The following is a 13908-nucleotide window of genomic DNA, read 5'->3' as shown; positions in this document are numbered from 1 at the left end:
AGCGGGAGAGAGACACTAGAAGGAATGGCAACAAAATGTGTGATGGAGAAAGACGGAGGACTTTGTAAAAGATTACCACAGATGTCTCTGTCCTAGCAGAAGGCTTTACAAACAGCCCTTGTTTTGGCTATTGCCCCAGAGCACAGCAAAGCCTATTTAACTGTGAAGGCCCTGGTGAGTTATTGGTCTGTAAAGATCATATGAACTACACTCATTTAGATGGCAAGAGGAGTCTAGGCTGTGAAACATTTTTGCAGATCTACAGCAGATCTGCCTGTTTTTCCAGTGCCATTCGCGACGCGAGAGCTTGTCTCGCTGCCTGTTATTGCAGCGCCGGGGTCAGGGTAAGAAGAACAACGTGACTGCACGTTCACGTTGTCAATAACAAATTACGATAGCTTACAGGCGGAGATGAAGTGATGAAGTTAAGTTGAATCAGACACCATGGCTGGTGTTGTTGTTAGCTTAGCTTGTTGCCAACGCTTTGACACTTCTCGTGTCAAAGCGACTTCACGGGTCGCACATTGAAGCACATCAGTTGTGATGAGACACGAGACAGCCCAGCAGTGACACCAGAGTGTCACTGTATATTATTTAACTGGACCCGGAGCGTAAACATGTACAGTAGCCTCGATCCTAGCCTTACAACTTCCCAGATGCTGCTGCTGGGGCAATGGAGCATACCATTCCAACGGGAGGAAGGGGTTTCCACTGGCCGTTGTTACGAGTTTTCTGGCCCAAATCTATTCGCATTTTGTTGACTATTTATTTCGCTGTACAGCGATAAATACCAATTGTTAGGTACTCCTATTGCTCCTATAGAGGCGTCGCAGTCCCGGCCCCTTTCATGACGACGAGCGCCCCGGAAGACAATTTCCAATTCATTTTTCCCAGTGACGTTTCATAAAGTATTTATTTAAAGACCTGTAAGCATCGGTCAAAGCCACCTCTGATCGTGACAAATCATGACAACAAACACTCGTCGGGGTCTGGACTGCGATGCTCTTTAGTGGTAGCCATGGTAGAAGTCAAGTCACCCTACTGTACTGTAGTGTACAGTTATCCTGTAATGCTGCCAAATTGCTACATCGCTACAGCTGTCCATAAAGGGCACGAGGATGACATATCAGCATGTTTTTTTCAGGCATGTGGTACGAACTTGGACATCTGAACAATGACTGTATTTGTAGTGAATAGTCTTGGGGGCATGGCCCAAATCCGAAGACAGTGGAAGACGTCAGTGGGCTTGGATGAGAGGTCATCATGACCTAGACTCTCACACTCCTGGTTCTACTGCTGCTAGACTGACTCTCAGGTGACTCAGTGTTCACACACAGACAGGCAGACTATCACACACAGTCAAAACATAATGCTGACTGAATATGCTACAAGCGGCTGTGGCTCAGGATCCCGGCTCCTCCTGTCTACATGTCGAATTGTCCTTGGGCAAGACACTGAACTCCCGATGTGCTGGTTGGTACCTTGCATGGCTTCCGCCGCAATCGGTGTATGAATGTGTGTGTGAATGTAATGCACGATCTATGTAAAGCGCCTTGTATAAAGGCACTATGTAACACATTTACCATTTACCAAGCATAATAAGCCCCTTTTTCTAAATGGTAAATGGTGCATTTGTATTGCGCTTTTATCCAAATTGCTTTACATAGATTGTGCATTACATTCACCCATTCAGGCATTCACACACACATTCATACACCGATGGCAGAGGAAACCTTGCAAGGCACCAACCTGCACATTGGGAGCAATTAGGGGTTCAGACTCAGAGTATTGCTCATGGACACTTCGACATTAACTCTGGGGGAGTCCGGGTTTCAACCAAGGTTAATTAAAAGTAGTTTGTATTATCTGCACTGTGCTACGTTTTGATTACGAAGTCTAAAAGTGTATTGATTCAATACCAAAAACACAAATATATCCTTAATCAAACTTTTTTTTGTGTGACAATTAATCGTCAACTTAATTTTGTAATCATGACAGTACAGTACATTTTGCTGTACTGTACATGTTCTGATCTGACGCATGCAGAAGGGCCTTCACTTTTCTGTTTGTTTTGTGTCTTTTTCTCTGAGGTCCATACTGACCGTCTAAAAAGAATAAAGTTGGCACACTGGGTCATGCTCCAAAGCTTAACAATGTATTGGTTCCTTTACACCATCATTGGACGTGACGTTTGGAACCTACCCGCTCTTCATCAGAGCTGACCGTCTGACATAGAGGAACCCAGATGTATCCCTCAGTGTAGCTTGAAACACAAATGATTTATTTCAGCTCCACTTCTTCCATAAAGAATGTGTGTATATAGTGACTAAAAACAGAAGTGAAGTGATAAACCCTGTGATAACAGAAGATGGGAAGGAGAAATGGATTCAGTATTTGTGCAGGTGTGAATTTAATTTAAAAGCAAATATTAGGGCTTATCTCACTGCAAAATAAACAAAAGATAGGCCAAAGCAAGAAAACACAATAACTCACCTATGCTCCATGCTGTGTGTGTGTGTGTGTGTGTGTGTGTGTGTGTGTGCGTGCATGCATGCATGCATGCATGCACGCACACACACACACACACACACACACACACACACACACACACACACACACACACACACACACACACACACACACACACACACTTTAACCATTTATTTATGTCCACACAAAGGAGATGCATACAAGCACGCAAATAGTAGTAGTTTTCTTAATACATCTGTTACTCAGTACTCTATGGGTATAAGTAAGAGCATCTCTGCCACATGTGGTGGCTGCCAATTATAGCGGTAGACGCCACAATACTTTGCCAGCCTTTTTGCCTCCTTTTTTGGGCATCCCAAGTTGTTGGAACCCTCTAACAACCAGTCTGTGGGTATGCCCTAGGCCAAATATTTTAAATAATATAATAATATAATATATATAATAATAATAAATAAAATAGTCTGCACCTATAGCCCAGCTCTCAGATGGTGTGTAGAAGTGGTTGGTATTTAAGGGTATTTAAGCCTTGGTCATAAAGGCTTCCTCTAGGCTAGGTTCAAAGGTTCAGGCTATTTCTGATACAGACACTTCCCGGTACTCTACATCAGGGGTTCCCAATCTGTGGTGCTTGCACCCTTTATGGTGCGCGAACGGTCTCTAGGGGGTGCGTGACATGAAAAGGGTAATGGCGGTTTTATGGTGTTATTTAGCACAAACGGCAAAATGCAGTAAAACACCGCTGTACTGAGAAGTATAGAGCAGCTGTGGGAGTATACAGCAGCTGCATGTCTCACAGTGCAGTGACCTTCTGTGATTATTTGCCATAATCATATTAAAATGCAACGAGACTGAGCATTGGGGGGTGCCGTTGGCTAGGTCAGGAGGTAACAGGGGTGCACGGCCAAAAAAGTTTGGGGACCGCTGCTCTACATCAACCACAACAATATCTGGTGTATTAGCTGTCAAAGATGTAAAGGTGTCTACTCTGGGTTATCACAGAGTAGACACATGGATGGAATGACACAGGAATGTTTGTACATTCTCACTGAGGATGCATGATATTTTGATATGTCCTTTGCTATGAGTTCCACTATTCTATCATGGCGTGCTATGTACATTCCTTTGTATGCATATCAGCCATTCAAGATGTAACACACACGCGTGCGCACGCGCCTCAGCATGTAGACTGATGTCACTCATGGGTGCTTGATGTTGTGAAATGTTCCTTCCTGCTGACAGTACCTATCCATCAGGTCTCTTTCCTCACCTGCTCCCCTTATATTAAGATCTCATGAAGACTGGGAGTCTCTCTGCCATCCCTCCCACCCTGACTCCCTGTATCAGAGTTTAAGACTTCATCTGCTGTCTGCAGAGTCCGGCAGCTCTGTGTGTTGTATGCTTGACCTTGTATCATCCATTTACAATTTAGGCATTGAGCAGATGCTCTTAATCCAGAGCGATTCACAGTAAGCAAGAACAACACATGTTAATACATCAAATTCATAGAAATAGTCATCAAGGATCATAAGTAAGCTAAGAACCTAACATCCATCTAACAGTAGAATATCTGTACAATGAAACTATAAATATACACTTTAGAATGCTATGTCTATATAATAATATGCATGTATGTTTGTCTGTTATCAGTACCATTAGTAGCAGTATGTTTTGCTAGTGGTCTGATTCTCAATGACATAACCGATAACAAGGTTCAAGGGGAGACTTAACCACTTGAGCCCTATTTTCTTTTCATTATTTCCAAAATGGCAGTTATACAAGCTCACAGCGTGTTGCAAAGTGATGCGACACGTTGTGAACCTGAGTGATTAATGTGAACAGCTATTGAACATGAAATTCATGTATCTAATGAATACTGTATTAGACAGAAATGTAAACCATTATGCTACTGACAGACGTTCACACACTGGTGCCTCCGACTGAACCTAACTCTGGCACATCAGAGTGTGTGATTGGTTTTTCACCAGCAGAGAGCTTGTAGATCTGCTATTCTCACTAGTTTGGGTCCCGGGCAAACATCTGGTTTCTCTTTTGGGTCACAGGCTAAAATGTTTGGGAACCACTGCATTAGACTCTCCATACAAGCTGCTCATCATCATCTTTTTATTGTGTCGTCCTTCATTACAGCACTGAAGAGCCCGGCAGCCTTTCACGAGCAGAGGAGAAGTCTGGAGAGAGCCAGGGTGAGTGTTTAGAAATGTAGCACGATGCATTTCATTCATGAAAACCTACTAGGTTTGCATAAATGGTTGCAATCAAATAGGACTAAAGCGATATTGCAGCATTTATTTATCCACATTTAATTTCCTATCAATGATAAATCGATTGCCAACTTGTTGCTATATGAGCCAAAAGGTGCAACAAAATAATTTTCCTTCCCCAAATCATGATTTGTAATTGCCATCAGAATATCATATTTTACTATAGCCCTTTGTCCCTACTAAATTGACATTGACAACGTGTTGCAGGATGTATGTGGTGCCAACTGATCTGTCTCTGAAATGCAAACCCACCTCTAATGTCCTCTGCATTCCACCTCTAATGTCACTTTTTTCTAACCCTTATTCTTCTATCTGGCCTTTATCCTGTTATGTCCTCTCATGACTCTTATTCCCTCCTCGTCGCTCCCTATTCCTCCTCCATCTGTCTTTCCTCCCCATGTCTCAGACATTCTTCAGCTGACGTCTGTGCAAATGCCAAATGTTCCCGCACAGGCACATGCCCTGAATATTTAATGTTATCGTTATGCTCAATGTTGCGTTTTGATTCAGTGATTTTCATGCAAGCTGTGATGGCTGTAACCTTCCTAACCCCCTGACCACCTCCGTCCTCAGACGGAAGACTACCTGAAGAGGAAGATCAGGAGTCGTCCTGAGCGCTCGGAGCTCGTCAGGATGCACATCCTGGAGGGTGAGTGTCAGGTTCACACAGTGCCTCCCTCAGGGCAGCTAGGGAATTACACTCTTAACTCTATGGGCCTTTCTCACAGAATGTGGTTTGCGCTGCGACCACCGTTAGTCAGGGCACATCAAATAAGCAGTTTCCAAAACTTCTAGAGTGACTACATCACTACATTACATCACTAGATACCATGTCAAATGGATAAGAGGCCTGGCTGCCTGGCTTGGAGCCGGCGGCCATGGAATGCGAGTGCCCAGTGGGCCACTTTTGGTAAGCAGAACTGTCTCTGTGGGATGAACGGAGCTCGCTGCGTGTGCGCTTTGTGTGATGCGTGGCTCAAGCCAATGGCAATAAGGGCCATTGTCGTATTCTATGTGAAAGGTCCTTTAAACTGGAAGGCCTTACCTTAGTGAGAAGGATGCAGTGATTTGAAGTATGATCATCCAATGGGGATAATTTAGACAAACATTGTGAAATGCTGACAGTTTATGGTTTTCATTTTATTTTCACTCAGTTAATTGGTATTATTCCCACACATTTAACCCATTTTGGGCGGGAACCCCTTTTGGTGTTAGCAATATGTTATACTTTAGCTATCGAAAAATAGCAGATCTACAAGCTCATAGCGCGCCACCGAGTGGCGCGCTACGAGCTTGTAGGTCTGCTATTTTTGAAAAATCGAAGAACCACTGACATAGAAACATAGCTTTTTCAGAAAACTGTCAGGATGTAGAAGACATTTTTAGAATCTGATCTCAGGTCAAAATGGGTTAATAACTAAACGTAAAAGAAATTAATGAAATGCACTTTTGTATTGAAAAGGCCTTTCTGTGGTAAATGTGTATGTGACGACTTGCTGTCTCTTCTGAGCAGAGACGTCCGCAGAGCCATCCCTGCAGGCCAAACAGTTGCAGCTGAAGAGAGCCCGGCTGGCCGATGACCTCAACGATAAGATATCCCACAGGCCGGGTCCCATCGAGCTGGTTCACAAAAACATCTTGCCTGTCTTGCCTTCACTACAGAACTCCCTCCTGGGTAGGAGAACATAAACCTGTGTCAAATGCACTCCCAAACACGGGCAAATAGCACTTGCACAAAGCCATTTAACACTCATACATACATATTCGAGCACTGAAGCATCTTTTTGTTGGTTATACACTTGTGCAACACTAGCCCTGAAACATGACTGTCATGATGATTATCATGACAGTTGTCATTGTCATGGCGCAACTGCAGCCTGTTTTTTCCGCTACATTTACAGTCCAAACATGTATATAAACATTCCGATTTCAAATATAAAGTACTCGCCACATGTGCCACGGGTGTTAGAAATTTGCTGGTACAGCGATTAGCATTGCTGCATCCCGCGTTGTTTAATAAAAAGCATTTTTATCCAAGCGCCCCGGCTACTTTTCTCAAACTGGGTTTGTTTGGGAAATACAAAGTTGCACACCGGGAGCGCACTTGCCTATTAGTCTGTATTGGCAGTGCGGTCAGCGTGCCTATATCGAACACACTGAGTGCCACACTCCTCCCGACCCGATAGCTCGGATAAAAATGCTTTTTATTAAACAACGCGGGATGCAGCAATGCTAATCGCTGTACCAACACATTTCTAAAATCGGAATGTTTATATACACGTTTGGACTGTAAATGTACCGATAGCATAAAACAGGAGGCAGTTGCGCCTTGTGAACCATGGCTAGTGCAACACTTGACCACACATGTTTTTGCAGTTGCAAAATTCATACATGGGTATACTTACCGTATGTGTTGAAACGCAGTGTGCACGCAGACATACATTAAAAACAACAGCTGTAGGGTGCTGTACAATGAACAAAAACATTACGTAAATAAAATAAAATAAATAATGAAACTTAACAAAACAGTTAAAATGATATAAAAACATAACAATTACACATAAGGCAAAACAAACATCAAACATAGTGCTGTACTGCACCAAACTCATGTATTTTGTATCGTATACTCTTGGATTACATCTTGTCCTAGGTTGTTATGTAATGTGTACATACAGTGCACATAAGACACTTAAAAATCTCCTGATATGAACACCTAATGTATGAATGAGTGTCAAATAGTATAAGCTGCTTAAACCGATGCTCAAGATTATGTCAAGTTGCACCATTCTAACAATGTCACAATAATATTGTGACATTGTAGTATATATTATCTACTTCTACATGTAGAAACTTCAAAGCAGACTTTTGAAACACCGTGGCAGTTGTATAACAGTCATGATGTGCCAATCATTACACAATGTCGATCTTCTGTTGTATTAATGCAAATTGCGAGCAGCTAAATTTGGGATTTACATTTGAATTTGAATCCCAAATTCACCAGTAGCAAATGATGTTGACAAACTTACCAACCGCAGCCTTACTACTGTATTTCTTTGGATTTATTTTTGGGTTTCATATGGCTGGTCATGGGCTACCATTTTGCTATACTAAATTTGAGTAATTCCATCCTCTCACAGATTCTCCAAAGGGAGCTGGTGGAGAGAGCTCTTCATTGGATGAGGATAGCAGCGATGCCCTGTCACCGGACCAGCTGACCAATCACGACTCTCCCCTGGGCTCTGTCCCTCAGCTGTCTCCATGTCCCATGCTTATCCAAAATGGAGACATGTCCCCCACACAGGTATGGATAAGCTCCATTGACACTGCTTATGGTTTAAGAAAGTCTCAGGCAATATATTGAGTTTTCCATAATGAAAGAATAGCTGGTGAATACATTTTAGCACAACTAACCAGTGTGATATTTTCTCAGTTCCTCACCCAGGCCCCCCCACTACCACCTCCGCCTCCTCCTTCAGTGACCAATGGTGCAGAATCCTCCCCTCCTCAGAAGCTGACCAATGGGACAGCGACCCCGGCACACTCCCGCCCCCCTGCTGGACAGACCAAGGTAAGTGAAGTTCACAGTCAAGTAACGTTATTTGCTCTGTAACTGGATCAGCCAGGAACAGGTGAGGTGACACAGTAGGAAGAACATTCAAGGGGTGTTTCCTGTCCTCTCCCATTCATATTTTGGTTCTTTATTAAGACCGAGAGTACAGGGGAAACAATGGGGAAGGCTTTGGCAGACATTGATCCTAGGCTAGCAGGTGCATGTGATGTTTCAGGGACAGTGGTCCCAACTACTCCACCATCTGTGGACATTGTGCAGCAACATGTTGACACATACAGTATAATGACATAAGTAAACACTGACACATTTCACTGGGCACAGTGACAATGGGCACTCCCTCCCGCCTCCTCCCACATTCTGGCTGCTGCTATAACTGTTATTCTCTCATCCAAACAATCCAGCATGGAACATGAGCTTGTTTTGAATAGGGGGGGGGGGGGGGAATCCAGGGAGCAATGAATAAAGTTGGACTTAAACTTGAGCCTTATTTCCATGTGAAAATGATCTACATGTGAACTTGTAGGTCTCCTATATTCAGCTATAGTGTAGATTTTTGTCCTACCACAAACATTAAATGCCATTGACAATGAGTGGAGAATTTACGTCATATGTAGACAAGCAAATCGGCAATTTTCGTCCTACACAAACATTAAATTCCCATTGATAATGAAATGAGAATTTACGTCGTATGTGTCTGAGCAAATCGACATGTTACATCATGATAATGTACGATGATAAGACGCCCCTCACCTCACTGTGATGTTTATTATTTTCAAAATGTTTTTTCTGGAATAACCAGCCCAAAATTTGGATGCCAGGGCTAACCTCAATTTGTGGACAATATGTACAGAGCATACATTTTGCACCTCGTTAATTTTACTGTGCCCTCCTGTTTCTCTGGCTCTCTATCCGCCCATCTTCTTGTGTATGTCCACCTCTCTCACAGCCCCACTGCTTCCCTTTGCCTTTCTGTTCTCAGGTCTCCAAATCCGGTTCAGATCGTCCTCCCCAGAGACCCAAGAAACCCAAGGACAACAAACCCAAGGTCAGCATTAGTTGCCTTACACATTAGTTGTAAGGAATATCATGTTATATTATAATGGTAAATAGTAGAAATGACATTGGTGTTTTGCTGCTATTTCACCACGTCATGGTTTGTTATTGTTGTGCTTGTGATTGTTGAAAGTTATCAAAAATAACGGTAGTTCAAAATATTTATTGCATTTTTGAACAGGGACAAAATGCAATAAATATTTTGAACTGAAGTCTTGGTGTGTGCGACCCACTACCGTTATTTTGTATATGTTTTGAACGGGTAGCGCACCTACAGTCAGAGCGTGGTGGTCACATGAAGAGTAATTGATTGTTGAAAGTTGAAATACAAGCAGCACATTTCATTTATAATTTTATTTTACAAGCAATACACAGTACCAAGAAGTGTGGTAGTAATATAAACAGAGTGTCATTATTTGACTCGCTGTGTCCAGATCAAGAAGCTGAAGTACCACCAGTACATCCCTCCAGACCAGAAGGCAGACAAAGAGCCTCCTCCTCTGCTGGACTCCTCCTACGCCAAGATCCTCCAGCAACAGCAGCTCTTCCTCCAACTCCAGATCCTCAACCAACAGCAGCAGCACTACAACTACCACACCATTCTGCCCGCACCACCCAAGTGAGTGACGCTCCTCCCGCACTATGCTTCACGTCACTGCCCACTTATCAAAGCTGCACCATGCTTAGTCCATTCGTTTCAGTACGGTATGCTCAATCAAGTTGCAGAGACTTGAAGGTTGCTTGGGATAATGTGATTTTTGGACCAGTCATATTTTGTCATGAAAGAAGGAAAAAATAAAGTAGTTTGAAGTTGAAGTAGTACTTTAACCAAAATAAAGTACTTTGAAGTTAAAACAAAACTTTAAACAAAATTAAGTTTTAAGTTGAAGTAGTACTTTCACCTTTTAAAGTACCGCAAAATATCACTTACCCTACCTTTTAATAAATGCCTTAATTTTCCACAATTAAAATGAAATTGATGTCAAATTGACATTTATTCCCACTTCAAAAGTTTGTGTTGGTATAAGCCACTACTGTAACATTCTTCTCTTCCATGGAGAATTGTGTGTGCTTTTGACTTCTAATTATACTGTCAAGGACAAGTATTTCCTGGCTCTCTAGTTTGACCATTTATGAATTTATATCTGGCATCTGTTACACACTGTACTGTGTTTCATGTCCATGTGACCCCTGTCCATAGGGAATATTCTAAGGCTGTTCGTTCTCCATCTCTCCACAGACCAAAAGCTGAACAGCCTGCATCAACCAACGCCAGCCTCTCCCCCTCCCGCAGTGTTCCCACGACAACTGCCCCAACCCCTTCAAATCAGAGCGGAGCCACTCGTCAGAGCCAAACCCCAGTGGGAGGAGCCAAACCAGGCACACTGCCAGCCAATCTGGATGAGTTCAAAGTGAGTTCAGACGCAGACACTCTTCCTGCACTTCACTTTGGGATCTTGTACTGTATCCTGAAAACTAGGCATTCATTATGGTGTCATAAGGTCCATCTTAAAAAAGAAAAGAAAAAAAACCTAAAACTAAAAACTATATATATGTTCAAAGTGTGTGGAACAAGAACCGGGGAAAAAAGTAAAGAAACGGTAAAGAAACAAATAGTTTTGGTCCATCAGCTTTTCTCTCTTCCCCCAGGTTGCTGAGTTGAAACAGGAGCTGAAGCTGCGTGGTCTGACCGTGTCTGGCACCAAGAACGACCTTTTAGAGAGACTTCGGAACTACCAGGAACAAAATGGAGGTGGCGTGGCCACCACCGCGGTGTCCAAACATGGCATATCCACCCACACTGATACCACCACCACATCCACGCCGACCATGACTGCCACTACTTTCACCCACCAATCGGGAGAATGCGGAACTAAAATTCCGTCGTTCTCATTGTCTCCGACTACTGTTCCGGGGCGGGTCATGCGTTTTGGTAGCACCAGCTCCAGCCCGCCTGTGTCTCCGTGCCCTTCAGACCGCTCCCTGGCCGGCATGAGTCCAGATGAGACCAGCTGTAATGGAGACATGTTTGGAGAGATGGTGAGACATTTATACACTCTGTGTGAGGCTACTGGCGATATACAGTAGGCTATCTAATGGAGTATGTCATACTGACACACAAAACGGATCAACATGGCCTCACATTAAATATAGCTACAAGTTGTGCAGCTACAAGTATCTACTGCACATAATATATACAATAGATACACACTTACGTACTTAAGATGTATAAGACAGAAAATGTATGAATAAAAGGTTAACTTTTAAGTTACTTGTTTTCGTCCTTGTTTGAAACACACAGCTAGTCCTGCTACTGATGATACAGGTACACTAAACCTGTCTTCCGGTTTTCTCTTCCCTCCCTCAGGTGAGCTCTCCCCTTACACAGCTGACTCTTCACCCCTCACCCCAGAACTCATCCAGCATACCCCCACCGTCCCACCCTCTTTCCCCGGTCAAAGAGGAGAATCAGGGATGTTGTCGGAGCTCCTGTAGCCTCTCCAGGCCTTCGCCCAACACTGGCCCGTCGCCCACACGGCCAAAGTCAGAACCTTCAGCTGGGACGCCGATGGACACGTCCTCCCTAGAAAAGGACCAGATGCTCCAGGAGAAGGACAAGCAGATTGAGGAGCTGACCAGGATGCTGAGGCAGAAACAGAAGCTGGTGGAAACCCTCAGGTCTCAGCTGGAGCAGGGGAAGATGACGGGGAAGGATGGAGCGGCAGCCCCCGAGGTCAAAGTGCAGACTACCATCAAAGCCTCTGCCATCCAGCCACCGATGCTCCCCAACGGCATGCTGGTCAGAATCAAAAAGGAGCCGGAGACGGCAGAGGAAGGCATGGAGGGGCTAACAGACGAGTCCCAGTGCAAGAGGCTGATCCAGCCGACCCAGTGCTCACAGGAGACCTTGCAAAGACTCCAGCAGATCCACCGCCTGCAGATCCAGCAGGCCGAGCTGCAAAAACAACAGCAGTCGCAACTCAAACTACAAGTTCAAACGCCATCGCAGCAGCAGAAAACAGAGGCCAAGCCACTCTCCCAAAGACCACAACAGAGCCAACAGAAGACGGAAGCCCAGATCCTTCTGCAACAGCAGCATCAGCTGCATCAGCTCATTATCCAGCAGACGCAGCAGAAACAACTCCAGGCGCAGCAGAAAGTGGCTCAGCAGAAGCTGGCCCAGCTCAAGCAGAACCCAAATCGGCTCCAGCAGGCCCAGCAGAACCACCAGAGGAACCTGATCCAGCTGAAGCAGGTCCAGAACCAGACCCAGGCGTTGACGGTTCAGAAAGCTGGGGGGAGCAGCCAGGCCTGCAGCAAGAAGCAGCAAAAGGTTCCACAGAAACAACAGCAAGTCACCACCCAACAGGTAGAGCTGGAGCAATGTTATTAGCAAATAGTCATTTGGGGCGAAGATTAACTTAAGCTAGCATTTGAACATAGTAAGTCTAGACTTCTTCTATTATTAACCCATTTAGACCTGAGGCCAATTCTAAAAAAAACTTCTTCTAAACCTATGTTTCTATGTCAGTGGTGCTCAACCTTTTTCATGTCAAGGACCCCCAGAATTATCTGTATTTGGCCACGGACCCCCATCCAGGGTAACCTGACTCCGCCAGATGGGGCAGCAGAGAGTACACTGGGTTCCCCCCTCCTGCTCCCATCTGGGAACTCTCAGGCAGACTTGATGCTCCAGCCACCAAACGGCCTGGCCAATCAGCGGCAGCTAGAGGCGGGATCAAGACATACACAGTGCTGCCTTGATCCCGCCTCTAGCTGCCGCTGAAGCAAAGATTTGAGTTAAAAAACTTTCGCTCTGAAAGAATATATATTCAAAGATTTGCGCTACATTTTCACGATTTTTCCAAAATAGCTAAAGTATAACATAATCCTTGAAAAAACCAAAAGGGGTTAAAGTCACTTTGGGTACTTACAAAAGTGCTATATAAATCTGAGCTATTATTGTTATTTGTTGGAGGGAAGGGAAAAAAAGAAAATAACCCCAAAACATGCAGTTATTTTTATAGTGGAATGTTCTTTTAATGATATCTTCCTATTATGTTCCTTTCTCCAGGTAGCTCCAGTTATCATCAGCCAACAAAATGGCACTAACGTCCCCACTCAGACCATTTCATTGGACCTCCTCAAGGCCAATGGTGCACCTACCTTGGTCACCGATGGCAACGGCAACCACTACTTGATCGCACTGACCAATCACACCACAGAAGGTCAGAATGGACTGTGCCCATTGGGCAAGACCAATGGACGCATCACACTGCAGGTAATGCATGACATAATTGTCATTGATATGGAAATTTGAAGTCTTCTCATAGAAATGATCTTTACAAACTTCAACCTTTTGAAATGCATGAATGTATAATATTGTTTTATACCCTTTTTATGCTTTTCAGCAACTATTTCCCTTCATTTGCAATGAGAAACTTCTGTGTAGTTTAACACTTACTTAACTGATGCTAGAATTATTCTAGTGAATAAGTGTTGTGTGCCCACACA

The 13908-nt window shown here is 43.9% G+C and overlaps 1 protein-coding gene across 4 annotated transcripts in view; it reads left to right on the top strand.

Moving 5' to 3' along the window:
* mrtfab (myocardin related transcription factor Ab) overlaps positions 1-13908 on the top strand; it is a 62417-nt gene that overhangs the window by 42120 nt on the left and 6389 nt on the right. For all 4 annotated transcript variants that reach the window (XM_079493318.1, XM_079493319.1, XM_079493317.1 and 1 more), the window contains 11 exons: positions 4636-4691; positions 5343-5418; positions 6283-6444; positions 7907-8070; positions 8200-8337; positions 9320-9385; positions 9828-10012; positions 10634-10805; positions 11044-11433; positions 11762-12763; positions 13469-13675. In XM_079493318.1, coding sequence (XP_079349444.1) covers positions 4636-4691; positions 5343-5418; positions 6283-6444; positions 7907-8070; positions 8200-8337; positions 9320-9385; positions 9828-10012; positions 10634-10805; positions 11044-11433; positions 11762-12763; positions 13469-13675 — 2618 coding nt within the window. The remainder of the gene's footprint in view (positions 1-4635; positions 4692-5342; positions 5419-6282; positions 6445-7906; positions 8071-8199; positions 8338-9319; positions 9386-9827; positions 10013-10633; positions 10806-11043; positions 11434-11761; positions 12764-13468; positions 13676-13908) is intronic.

Source organism: Electrona antarctica, assembly GCF_951216825.1.
Source record: "Electrona antarctica genome assembly, chromosome: 22".
Lineage (NCBI taxonomy): Eukaryota > Metazoa > Chordata > Actinopteri > Myctophiformes > Myctophidae > Electrona > Electrona antarctica.
The sequence above is the reverse complement of the archived record's forward strand: the minus strand, read 5'-3'. Positions and strand labels throughout refer to the sequence as shown.